At 41.6% G+C, this 13,172-nt stretch overlaps 1 protein-coding gene across 3 annotated transcripts in view; it reads left to right on the top strand.

The window, feature by feature from the left end:
- The first annotated feature begins 3,081 nt into the window (after positions 1-3,081).
- The window catches only part of rnasel (ribonuclease L), a 21,677-nt gene continuing 11,586 nt past the window's right edge, over positions 3,082-13,172 (top strand). For 2 of the 3 annotated variants that reach the window (XR_010006129.1, XM_008122362.3), the window contains exons 1-3: positions 3,082-3,216; positions 7,147-8,793; positions 10,526-10,620. Coding sequence is in view for 2 of the 3 variants with exons in the window: in XM_008122362.3 (XP_008120569.1) it covers positions 7,353-8,793; positions 10,526-10,620 (1,536 nt within the window). In the remaining variant the exon portion in view is untranslated. Of the gene's footprint in view, positions 3,217-6,652; positions 8,794-10,525; positions 10,621-13,172 lie in introns of those variants that run through there. The other variant, XM_062980711.1, reaches the window with a different exon arrangement.

The following is a 13,172-nucleotide window of genomic DNA, read 5'->3' as shown; positions in this document are numbered from 1 at the left end:
TGGAAACAGGCCCGTAGCCAGGGACTGAGTCTGGAAGAGGATTTACCCTAGCAAACCTTTTGTATCGTTATCCCAATACCCCCATGCATATGGGATATATTGAGCATGATGATCAGATCATGATATGAATAAAAATAACAGTTTAAATGTTATTTACTTTCATTAACAAAATGTTTAGAATACTTTTTGACTTATTTTTACTTTACAGCAATAGTCTTCTCCCCGGCCATTTTCTCAATCTTAAATTTAAACTGAACAGAAATACCCAACCGTCATTCTAATTGTCATTCCCAGAGTTCTAAAGCTAGGGCTCCTTACCCCTCCCCTACTCTTAAAGATACAGGCTCTAAATTAGATATTCTGCCTTTGGAGGCAGCATATTAGTAGCATAACTAACTTCATTTTAATGCAGAAGAACTGTTTAATAATAATAATAATAATAATAATAATAATAATAAACAAGGCATTAAACCAAGCCAACGCTGGATCTGGACCAAATTTGGCACATAGAGCCAATGTGCCCAACAGTACATACAGGCAGGGATTGGGGAATGATTGCCCTTTTCAAATGTTAGTTGTTTACCTGGATCCAGAAAGCACTGAAGGCAGCCAACATCATATCTGGACCAACCATGGCCAACTGTGTATACAGGACAGGCGGGGATTGGGGGTGATTGACCTTGGATCTGGGAGTTGCAGTGCGCCCTTATCCAGAGGGCATTGAACCAAGCCAACACTGGATCTAGACTAAACTTAGCACATAGAGCCAATGTGCCCAACTGTGCATAGAGGCAGGGATTGGGGAATTATTGCCCTTTTTCAAATGGGAGTTGTTGTCTACCTGGATACAGAGAGTCCCAGAAGGCAGCCGACGGGCTCGACGCACTCCACTTCCAGCCACGAGTGTAGTGAGACTTCAATGCACAGGCGCAAAGGCCTGCTGAGTGCACGGGCATGAAGGTCTATTGCAGCCTTTGAATGGTCTGTGGTGCTGCAGCATCCTCTTTGGCGCCTGGGCTGTCAGCACCCCCCCCCTTCCTCTCCCGGCACCAAAGGCTGAAACCAGGAGCACCAAAAAGGAAAGAGAGTGTGCCGAGGGCCCAGGCACGGGCAAGGACGCCACCGTGCCACGTACCGGTAAGGCCTTCTTGCAGACCACCCTGAGAATTTCGGGGGGGGGGGGGGCTGAAGCTCCTCAAGAACAATGGATCTGAACCAAACTTGGCATGTATACCCGATATGCCCAGATTTGAATACTGGTGGGTTTTGGGGGGAATTGCCCTTGATATTTGGGAGTTCTAGGTACTGGGATTTAAAGTTCACCTGTAATCAAAGAGCACTCTGAACCACAATAAAGATGGACCTGGACCTAACTTGGCACACAGAACTCCCACGACAAAAAATACTGGAGGGCTTTGTGGGAAATTCACCTTGATTTGGGGGAGTTGTAGTTCACCTACATCCAGAGAGCACTGTGAACTCAAAAGATGATGCATGCATGCCTGATATGCCCAAATTGGAATACTGGAGGGGTTTGGGTGGGATAGACCTTGATTTCTGGGAGGTGTAGTTCACCTATAACTAGAGAAACTGTGAACCCACTAACAATGGACCTGGATAAAACTAGGCACACAGAACTACCATGACCAACTGAATATACTGGAGGAGTTTCAAGGAAACTGACCTTCATTTCTGGGAGTTGTAGTTCACTGACATCCAGAGAAACTGTGAACATCACCGATGATGGATCTAGACCAAACTTGGCACACAGAACCCAGATGACCAACTGAACCTACTGGAGGGAATTGAGTGGGCCTGACCCACCATGATGGGAGCCATAGTTCATCCTGCAGCCAGAGAGCAAATTGAACCCCACAAATAATGCATCTAGAGCAGATTTTCCCAACATGACAAACTTTAACTACTGATGGAGTTTCAGGGGTTTAACTTGGCAGTAAGTGAATTGTAGTAAATAAAACTTTATTTCTAGACCGCCCTCTCTCCCCAGAGGGACTCAGGGCGGTTAACATACATATAAACGGCAAACATTCAATGCCACAATTTCTTCATGAATATCAAAAGTATAAAATGACAATAACAATAGTTCATCCACAACTGTACGCATTTTGTAAAATAAAAAAATGACTTTTTCAAATAACCCGGGCAATGCCAGGTGCCCAAACTAGTAGAGAAATAAAGAAAGTCCTGCCCAAAGCAAGTGGCTGACACTTGGGACATGGTTTACAATTGTTCAGGTGGCGCCATAGAACACTGTTTCTGGACTGGTCCATGAATGTTTGGTCCTTGCTGTGGGTCCTGCCCCCAAATGGGGTCCCCTTGGCTCAATGTTAAGGTAAAGGTAAAGGTTTCCCCTGACGTTAAGTCCAGTCATGTCTGATTCTGGGGGTTGGTGCTCATCTCAATTTCTAAGCCGAAGAGCTGGTGTCTGTAGACACCTCCAAGGTCATGTGGCTGGCATGACTGCATGGAGCTCCCTTACCTTCCCGCCGGAGCGGTACCTATTGATCTACTCACATTGGCATGTTTTCGAACTTCTAGGTTGGCAGAAGCTGGAGCTAACCGCAGGCGCTCATTCCGCTCCCGGGATTTGAACCTGTGACCTTTCAGTCTGCAAGTTCAGCAGCTCAGTGCTTTAATACACTTTGCCACCGGGTCCCCCAAAAATTGACAGCAGTAAAAGATCAAGCTGGACAATTGCAGCATTTACACTTGCCTTAAACAGACAAGAGTTCTTTCTCCCACCTTGGACATTCCACAGATACATAAACCCAACTTGCCTAGTTTCCAAAAGACATCACAACCTCTGAGGATGCCTGCCATAGATGTGGGTGAAATGTCAGGAGAGAATGCTTCTGGAACATGGCCATAGAGCCCAGAAAACTCACAGCAACCCAGAATTAAATATCATTGGCATTTAAAAAAAGATTAGTTGAAATCCATAAAAACATCTTCAAAAGAACAGCAGGCCCTGACTTGATCTTTAAAATTTTCTTCTTTATAAAGCCTTCCCCGGAATTAAAACAAGAAAAGAGAAAGCGAAAGCAGAAGCCAGCTTCCCAGTGAAATGCACTTCCTCCTTCCTCCCATTGAAATACTTCTTGTGGCTGGAGCTCCTGAGAACAAAAACAAGGGGATTGCTTCCCTTGCTTTTTCCTTGCGGGAGTCTCAGCTTGTAATGCCCTTCCTTGGTTTGCAGTAAGTTGGAATTCGCAGTAAGTTGGAAGAGGGCCAGGGAGGGCGAGGTAGTGGCTCCCCTTTACTTCCCAGTTATGTAATTGCATAAGTTTGTGGTAGGTGGCAAGGGAAGAGAGGGGAGGTAGTGCTGATGGACCTTAGGGGAGATATGACCCCCTGAAAGCCAAGCTCCTGGTTCATACTGGGACCACAATGGATGGGCTCCCCTCCCTTTCTCCCAACTTTCTCTTTTTCCCCTCCCTTTCACCCAGCAGTTCTCCTGCATCAACCCAGTGCTAGATCCTGGGGCTATGTGTGCCCAGTGGGCTTTTGATATCTCCAGGTTTCTGCTCACTGGATACCAAAACCTGTGGACACTCAAGTCCCATTATACACAATGACATAATAAAAGGGTGTCCCTTATTTTGTAAAGAAAAAAGAAAAAAAAAGCCAAATCAAAGTTTGCCTTTCTGAATGTTCCTTTTGACCATTTTCAAGCTGTCCACGGTTTGGTTTGTTTGCACAAATTCATGGATAGAGAGGGCCAACTGTATGTGGGCCGGGCTGTGGCGCAGGCTGGATAGCAGCCAGCTGCAACAAACCACTCTGACCAAGACGTCATGAGTTCGAGGCCAGCCCATGCCTGCGTCTTGTCTCTGTCTCTGTTCTAGGTTATGGCACTGAATGTTTGCCTTTATGTGTGCAATGTGATCTGCCCTCAGTCCCCTTCGGGGTGAGAAGGGCGGAATATAAATGCTGTAAATAAATAAATAAATAAATAAATAAATAAATGTAAATAAATAAATAAACTTTATCACTGCTACTTATTTTCATGATACAGCACTTTATGAAACCTGTCCCCACTGGGTTGCTTTTAATTACTCTGATTTTATTTGCTTGGATTTTAATGTATTTGTCCATTATTTTATTTTGTGTATTGTTGGAATGTTTTAAGTTTATGTTAAATATGTTGTTGTTGTTTGGGCTTGTCCCTGTGGTGAGCCACCCCGAGTCCCTTCGGGGAGATGGGGCGGGATATAAAAATAAAGTTTATTATGTATTGTTATGTCTGTGATATCTCACATAAGTAATAAGAATGATTCATTAAAAAATGAAAATTGAACATACAAGTAATTACAGTTTACACCCTCTCTGGATCCTTTAAAAAAAATGATAAAAGTAAAGGTAAAGGTTTTCCCCTGACAGTAAGTCTAGTTGTGTCTGACTTGAGTGTTGATGCTCATCTCCATTTCTAAGCCAAAGAGCCGGCGTTCTCCAAAGACACTTCCAAGGTTATGTGGCTGGCATGGCTGTATGGAGGGCCGTTACCTTCCCGCTGGAGTGGTACCTATTGATCTACTCACATTTGCATGTTTTCGAACTGCTAGGTTGGCAGGAGCTGGGACTAACGGCAGCAGCCCCCCCCCCCCCCCCGCTCTCCGGATTTGAACCACTGACCTTTTCGTCAGCAAATTCAGCAGCTCAGTAGTTTTACCCGCTGTGCCATCAGGGGCTCCTTTTAAGGTGAACTCCAAAAGGGCGTGCTAGATAGAAAAGGATAGACCTTTTTATGGGGGGGGGGTAGTTGAAGGAGGAAAATAATTTTTCTCATTTTCGCTGGTTATTCCCCCTCCCCCCTTCCCATGTCATAAACAAACATTGTTTCCACTACAGGGATATGGGTAGGGGGAATAACAGGAAAATAGGGGGAAATGGTTTTGCTTCTTCAACCCACCCTCCACCCCCCAGAAATGGACTATCCTTCTCTCTCTAGTACCCCCTAGTGGCCTCCTCCCGCATAATGGAATAGTAACAAAATATTTTTAATTGAAATGTATCATTTTTTTACATATCTTTCTTTCATATATGCAAGAATTTTGTTGTTTCCATATTATCTAGTTGATTGTGTACAATATAATATGAGAGAGCAACATTTTAAACATGAAATTCCCATGTTGGAATTCTTTTCTTTCAGGAAATTTTTGAAGGGTTCCCAATCTTTCTTGAAGATTGAAGGACCTTTCTTCTGAAGTTGTTGTTAAAATGTAAATTTCTGTCATTTTGGCTATTTTTACTATCTATTCCATTTTTGGTGTTTTTTCTAGTTTCCTAGTCTGTTTGTACACAATTCTTGCTGCAGCTGTCATCAGCATGAAAAGTCTGTCATAAGCCTGTCGACAGGATCATTTTTTCATATGTGATGGTCCTGCAAGAAGGCAAAAAATCGATTGAGATTAAAAAAAAAACTAGAAAAAGTATTAAAACTAAAAATGTTCTTAAATCCAGATACATTCTTACTAGGCATAACAGATAGATCACTTTTGAAGATATATGAAAAGAGGTACCCCTGTGGCGCAGCGTGTTAAAGCACTGAGCTGCTGAAATTGCGGACCGAAAGGTCGCAGGTCCGAATCGGGGGAGCGGAGTGAGCACCTGCTGTTAGCTTCAGCTTCTGCCAACCTAGCAGTTCGAAAACATGCAAATGTGAGTAGATCAATAGGTACTGCTCTGGCGGGATGGTAACGGTGCTCCATGCAGTCATGCCGGCCACATGACCTTGGAGGTGTCTATGGACAATGCTGGCTCTTCAGCTTAGAAATGGAAATGAGCACCAACCCCAGAGTTGGGCACAACTGGACATAATGTCAGGGGAAAACCTTTACCTTTACTTACCTTGAGTTCGAATACAGTGCCATTCTTCATGGAGGAAGTCTTCCTGGACATTTTCCTCTGTCCCCAAATGATGTCCTTTAAAGTGGGATATGATCTTGTGAAAAGAAATCTCAGGGACCAAGTCAGGGCTTTATGGTGGGTGGGGAAGCGTTTGGAACAGCCTTCAGAGGCAAAGGCAAACGTTGTTTTTAAAATTTGATAAATGGACTAGGCCAACGGCAGATGGAGAGTGTGCGAACTAATTGAAAAAAACATGAACAAATTTCTATGCACACTGCACATATTTCATTTGTAGTTCAAAAAAAGGAAAGAAAGAACAAAACAATATTTAAAATGAAGAACAATTTTAACTAACATAAACTTAACAGTATTTCAGTGGAAGACTCCCAGGGCCATCCAGTTCAACCCTCTTCTGCCAACAGTTGGCTACCCAGCCTTTGTAATAATAATAGAAGAAACCCCAGGGGGCATCCAGTTCAACTCCCTTGTGCCATGCAAGAAAAGCACAATTAAAGCACCCCAAGAGATGGCCATCCAGGCTTTGTACTATTTATTTATTTATTTATTACAGTTTTTATATCCCGCCCTTCTCACCCAACAGGGGACTCAGGGCGGCTTACAAAAACACAGACATATAAAAATTATACAGTGCAATATAAATCAGTTGAAAAATTATTATTAACTTACATCAGTATTCATAAACACATTATAATATACTACTAATACTACTACTACTACTACTAATAATAATAGCAGGAACCCCAGGAGCCATCCTGTTCAACTCCCTTCTGCCATGCAAGAAAAGTTCAAGCAAAGCACCCCCTTGTTTTAAAAGCAAGGGAGGCAAGGGGGAAAGTATCTGGGTAGCCAAGGAGGCAAGGAAAAAGGCTTTTGGCAGCAAGGGAGGTGGGGAAAGGCTTTTGGTGGCAAGGGAGGCTGCAGGAGGGCGGGGGGAGCAGGAAAGAGGAGGAAAAGCTTGAAGGAAGAGGGGGAGGAGGAGGAGGGGAAAGTGGAGCCCCTCAGTATGCTTCACGGAGCCCAAGGACTCTACGTAGCACACATTGAGAACCACAGGTGTAGTTAGTTCAGCATTCTGTTTACATTTATGTCTCACTCAGATACGTAGAGAACATCTAAGAAAGAGGGCATCATGGTCCTCCTTCCTTTGTCCCTAACATTTCTTGGCAATGATATATTGTTTCTGAGCATGGGAGTTCCATTTCACTGCTTCTTGATTAATAATAATATTGATGATCTTTTCTTTTTTTTAATAAACAGATCAAAGGAAGACTTTTAAAGACACTACATTCTCTGTAGTAAAAGACATCAGCATGTTTTATTTGCACTCCTAGCATCTAAAACATTCAAATTCAGCAGTAGCGTAGTGCATCCAGCACAGTAACTGCCTCTATGAACTGATTTTCCATTAATCACAATTGTTGTCATTTTAACTATTCAGCTTACGTTACACTAGAAATGCCTTAATGGAAAGCCAATATAATCACCACAATCAGGAGCCAGCAAACACTGAAATGGAGCTAAACAATGCTGTACGATATGGCTCAATTGAGACTGTCCAGCAGCTTTTGGAAGATGGCGGAGATGTCAATTCAAAGGTGAAAGATGGTTGGACACCCCTTCATAGTGCTGTACAACGAAATAATGAAGCTATTGTCTACCTTCTTCTTAGAAAGGGGGCTGACCCACATGTTAAGAAGGATAATGGGGCTACTCCTTTTATTCTAGCTGGGATAAAAGGCAATGTGAACCTTCTGAAGCTGTTTCTTGAGAAAGGATCCGATATCAATGAGTGCGATATCAACGGCTTCACTGCTTTCATGGAGGCTGCTTGGTATGGGAAGGAGGAAGCCCTGAGGTTTTTGTATGAGAGTGGGGCAGATGTCAATTTGGGAAGAGTAGTTGATGAGGAGAAAAAGGCCCTAAATAAAGGAGGTGTAACAGCCTTGATGGATGCTGCCAAGCAAGGCCACATCACTGTGGTAGAAGCCCTAGTCAAAGAGATGAATGCCGATGTGAATATCTGTGACAATCAGGGAAGGAATGCATTAATCCATGCTTTCCATATCGGAGAAGCCAAAGACTGGAAGAAAGACAAAGAGGACATTGTCATTTTTCTTCTAGAACATGGTGCCGATGTGACCAAGAGAGATGAAAGTGGGAAAACTACTCTTATCCTTGCTGTGGAAAGGCAAAGCCAAGTTGTGGTGGAGGCTATATTAGACAAAAATGAGGTTGATATTGATGATGCAGACAAGAACAGCAGAACTGCGCTGATGATAGCGGTGGAAACTAAAAACTATGAAATAGCAAAGGTGTTGTGTGAAAAGGGAGCAAGAACAGACATTGGGAATCTCCTTGAAATCGCTAGTCAAACTTATAACAATGAAAAAATCATAGAACTCCTACAGCAGTTTGGTTCATTACACATTTCAAGCCAACCAATGGTAAAGTGGAAGCCTTCTAGTATACGCTGGGGACCCCAACTCCAGGATCTGTATGGGAGGTATCGTCCTATGATCGGAAAACTCAAGATTTTTCAATATGCAGATTTTAGGATTCAGAGAAACTCTCAAGGAGGAGTGTATTTGGGATTATATGATGGAGAAGCGGTGGCTGTGAAGATATTCTGTACTGATGCAGAAAATGCTGAACGAGAGAAAACTTGCCTGGAGAAATGCCGTACCAGCAATCATCTGATGACGTTTTGTGGATGGGAAGAACGGAAAAACTGTCTGTATCTGTGCCTCTCCTTGTGTGAGAGGACCCTTGAAGAATACTTCAAAATGGATGACAATGCAGACATGAGTAGCAAAGATATTCTTAAAACAGTCTTTCTGGCAGTGAAGGAACTACATGAATTTGGATTTGGCCATCAAGATCTGCACCCCAGTAACATTTTGATAGGTTTGTGCTCTTTTGTATTTGGCCTTCTGTTCAAAGGGTTCTGATTGTTTATTTCATTGTACAGTCAACCCTTCACATTTGCAGATTTGACTTTTGCAGATTTGATTATTCTTGTATTTGATTAAAATACTCTTTCTAAGGATCTTTTTTCCTCCAACATGAGTTGCTGGTCAACTTCCTCTAGTCATGCTGGAGGAGCGAGGGATTCCTAGAGAGAATGCCTCCCTATGAATCTCTAGGTCTCCTAGTATGATTCTGTAGTCAGCTTCCAGCAGAAGGTCATGCTGCAGGACCTTAACATTCCTATAGATGTGTACTCTCCAGTGAAAAATTTAGCAATTTCTTCATTTGCATTTTTTCACTTTCCTGTGTCCCCAATCTTTGTGAATGTGGAGGGCTGACTAGTTTTGTTGAACTCAGTGGAGTAAATATGGAATAGCAGGTGTACAGTATTATGAACAAACTGGTATTAATACCATATCACATTTTCCTACTTGATACCCTATTTCCCTGAAAATAAGACATCCCCGAAAAATAAGACCTAGTAGAAGTTTTGCTCAATTGCTAAATATAAGGCCTCCCCTGAAAGTAAGACCTAGGAAAGTTTTTGTTTGGAAGCATGCCCACCAAACAGAACACCAGAGCATGCAGGGTTGGTAAATGTACATACCAGCTGTACATGAAATTCTTGATAGGATTCAGAGTTTTTGTCTGGTTACGTTGGTTTGTGATGACACAAACCAGTATATAATAAATGTTCATTTTTTGTTCAACAATAAATGTGAATTCTTCTTCATGGAAAAATAAGACATCCCCTGAAAATAAGACCTAGAGCATCTTTGGGAGCAAAAATTAATATAAGACACTGTCTTATTTTCGGGGAAACACAGTAGATAGCCAGTGTTGCCTCTACTCTAGCATTTATGAATCTATACATTTGATGATGAATATTATATTTATTTGAACCCTACCTTTTCTTCTATTTGGGACTCAAGGAATCTTACGACAGTTGAAACATACATAGTGTAAAATTCACAACTTATAAAGGCTGGAAAGTAATAAAACCACCCAAAATTAAAAACCAGTTAAAATATAAACAATTAACAACAACAACAAATGGATCTGCAGTACATTATACAGATAGGATGATATAGATGGATGGTGATTATAAGACACATAATACTTTAAAAATTAGGCCTGTTGATGGGATTTTATCTATCTAACAAATTTTAGGGCTAAAAATATTGTCCTTTAAGATTACTATTATAATCCATTCCTTTTTTAAAAAAATAGTTTTTGAATTTTAGCTATATATTGATTGTAATTACTCTCCACTTTCCCTATTTCATTGATCACTGACCATCTGCATAATAAAATCAGAATTCATTGGGTGCTTCTACACAATAGAGTTAATGCAGTTTTATTCCACTTTAACTTCCATGGCTCACTGCTATGCAATCATAGGAGCTGTAGTTTTACATCATCTTTAGGCCTTCTTTGCTGTCCCCCAGAAAAATACATATCCTATGATTCCATAGTTTGGCGTCATGGCAGTCAAAGTGATGCCAATCTGCATTAATTTTACAGTGTCAGTGCAACCCGAGAGAATAAACAGCAAAAATGGCTCGGTTGCTAGACACTAACAAATGACATTACTTGTATTTACTTTCCAAACTACTGTTAAAACTATGTCATGTTACTTGTTAATTTGTGTCCCCCCCCCCCCCCCCAGATGTTACTGGCAAGATTTTCCTAGCAGATTTTGACAAGTGTAGGAAAATAACTGCTGATGACCAGAAAGATCATATAATCTCAGAAGACCTACAGGTAAACATCAGTTCTTTATTACTGCCTTCTGGCATCCTACATTTACAGATTTGTATCTACAGTCAAAGCATTGAGCCAAACTTCTATGTGCACAAGGTACTAGGGATAGTATATTTTAAAGAATTAGAGAAGTTATTGGAAAATATGTTTTTGAAATGTTGAGGAAACTTGGTGTGAAGAATCCTGGACTAATGAGAATCTTTGCCATTTGGGATTTATTTTGCGTAAAAATTTCACATGGTTCATTTGCATAGAAAACAGCATTTTCTGCACATGAAACATTTCATAGAATCATAGGACCTCATCTCATGAGGGGGAAAGTGGGGAAATCATCTTCTTACCATGGTGTTTCATTCAATTTTGTTTAACTGGGAAACGGATGATATATTCCCCCCCATTATATGCGATGTACTTTTTCGTCTGTTTCTGCTTTAAGCCTCCGCGTTCTGAGCTATCACACTGGAAAGTGAAGTCCCTACCCGTTCTGCATTCTTCTTTTTTTAAAAAAAAAATAGGAAAACTTCACACTTGTGGAATTCTGAAATCTAGATCTAAAAAGGGGGAAAGTGATGATATATCAAAATTGTTCAGTTTATGAAGAATATTTTTTAATTACTGTAAGGGTTTCATGCAAGAGAATTACTGGTGAAAAAAGAAGCATCTAGGCTCATTTTGAGGCCACCCACAGGAACACCACTAAAACGATCTACATGTGGTAATCTGACAGTTCCCATCCCACATTTAAATAAGTGTTTTTACCCATTTCTGCCCAAATTGGGAGCTCTGATTTTTTAAAATTAAACATTAAAAGTCTTTATAACAGTACAGTGACAAGGTGATAGTATTTTGAACAGTTTGTGGAACTAAGGTCTAAGAGTTCTTAATTAGTAAAGATAGTGAGAAATACTATCTACTGCCTCCGTTAGGTTTCTCTGTTTTCTCTAAGCTTAGTGCAGTACATGCATCATTTCGAATAAGTGGAATTTTTGCAGTGGTAATGAATCATTATGCGATATCACTATATTAAAATTATCACAATCTTTTCCTATTAGATTTGTAAAAGACCTGCTGACAGAGAAGGGAATAGCTAGGACCAACTTGCTGATGTGACTCAAAACACCATCTGAAATTTTGAGCTCTATTGAGATGTGGCTGTCAAGAGGTGCAACTATGTGAGGGAAAGTCATAGGGAAGAGGGAGCAAACTTGTTTTCTGCTCCCCTGGAGACTAGGACGCGGAACAATGACTTTAAACTACAGGAAAGGCTATTCCACCTGAACATTAGGAAGAACTTCCTCACTGTGAGAGTGGTTTGGCACTGGAATCTCTGCCCCAGAGTGTGGTGGAGGCTCCTTTTTTGGAGGCTTTTAAACAGAGGCTGGATGGCCATCTATCAGGGGTCCTTTGAATGCGATTTCAGACTTCTCAGCGGTTGGACTGGATGGCCCATGAGGTCTCTTCCAACTCTATGATTCTATGCTCTTCAGCATTGGCTTTTGGATACTTCTGACATAAGAGGCACTTTTAATTATATAAAAAGTTGTTGATTGGGAAGGGAGTGGTTGGCTAAGGAGCTTTCATTGATATTGTAACACACCTAGGCAGCGCGAACACTGGGAACCAACACGGAGGCCAATAAACAATCTAATATCTTTATTAAAGCAATAAAAGTTTCAAACAAAAGTAAGCAGTCAAGCAGTTGACCTTTTAGGAAAGATCAAAATTAATCCAAAAAATGTAAGTCTTATGTCCAATATTAGAGTCCAAAGTCCAAAATCCAATAACCGAAACACACTCAAACTTAATGGAAGTTTGAGTGGGGAAAGGAGCAAAGTTCCTCAAGAAAGTACTTGAAGTAATAGTCCAGAACAAGGTTTCAAGGCAAGGCTAAGGCTGTTCGTGATGGATCTGAAACGCAGTCCAAACTTGGCAAGGGACGAGACACAACGCCCGGTCTACTCGAGAGTAAGCGCGCCAGCAGGCTGCTTGGAAGCTCAGGATCAAGAGATGATGTATTCTTCAATCAGAAGTTCAGTTGACACCATGCAGAACTTTTATTGAAGTCCAAGAGCTCCCCCAAAGCAGGTGCTTGACTCCCCAAATCTTCCCAAGAGAAACGAGCTGCTAACAACGAGGCGCCAGATGACTGCCTCCCCAATTCTTCCCAAGAGAACTGGCTTAGCCACAATTGCCTCGCTCTGCTAATCTCACACTTCTCATTAAACTTTATCTTTGAGAGCGGTCTGTTTTGAAAGTAGCCCTTCTATCAAACTCTAAACTCTCTAGAGATCCGGGAAGAGCCGGCAACATCTCAAGGGCATTCTTAATTGGCTCTGGCACAGCAATGTCAACAGGAGACATCTGGAAAGGGATTGAATCTTGCTGAGGTGGGAAAAACCCAAATCCTCTTCAGTTTGATCAGCAATGGCTGCGGGATCAGGGGCCAAAGGTGCCTGAGACATCACAGATATGATTCCTCCACCCACAATAGAAATTGATATAGGATTCATACCTTGTTGGCTTAAGACTGTCTTCTCTCCATTTTCCTGTGC

The sequence above is a fragment of the Anolis carolinensis genome, chromosome 4 (genome assembly GCF_035594765.1).
Source record: "Anolis carolinensis isolate JA03-04 chromosome 4, rAnoCar3.1.pri, whole genome shotgun sequence".
In the NCBI taxonomy this organism is placed as follows: domain Eukaryota; kingdom Metazoa; phylum Chordata; class Lepidosauria; order Squamata; family Dactyloidae; genus Anolis; species Anolis carolinensis.
Note: the sequence above shows the minus strand (reverse complement) of the source record. Positions and strands in the feature narration are given on the sequence as shown.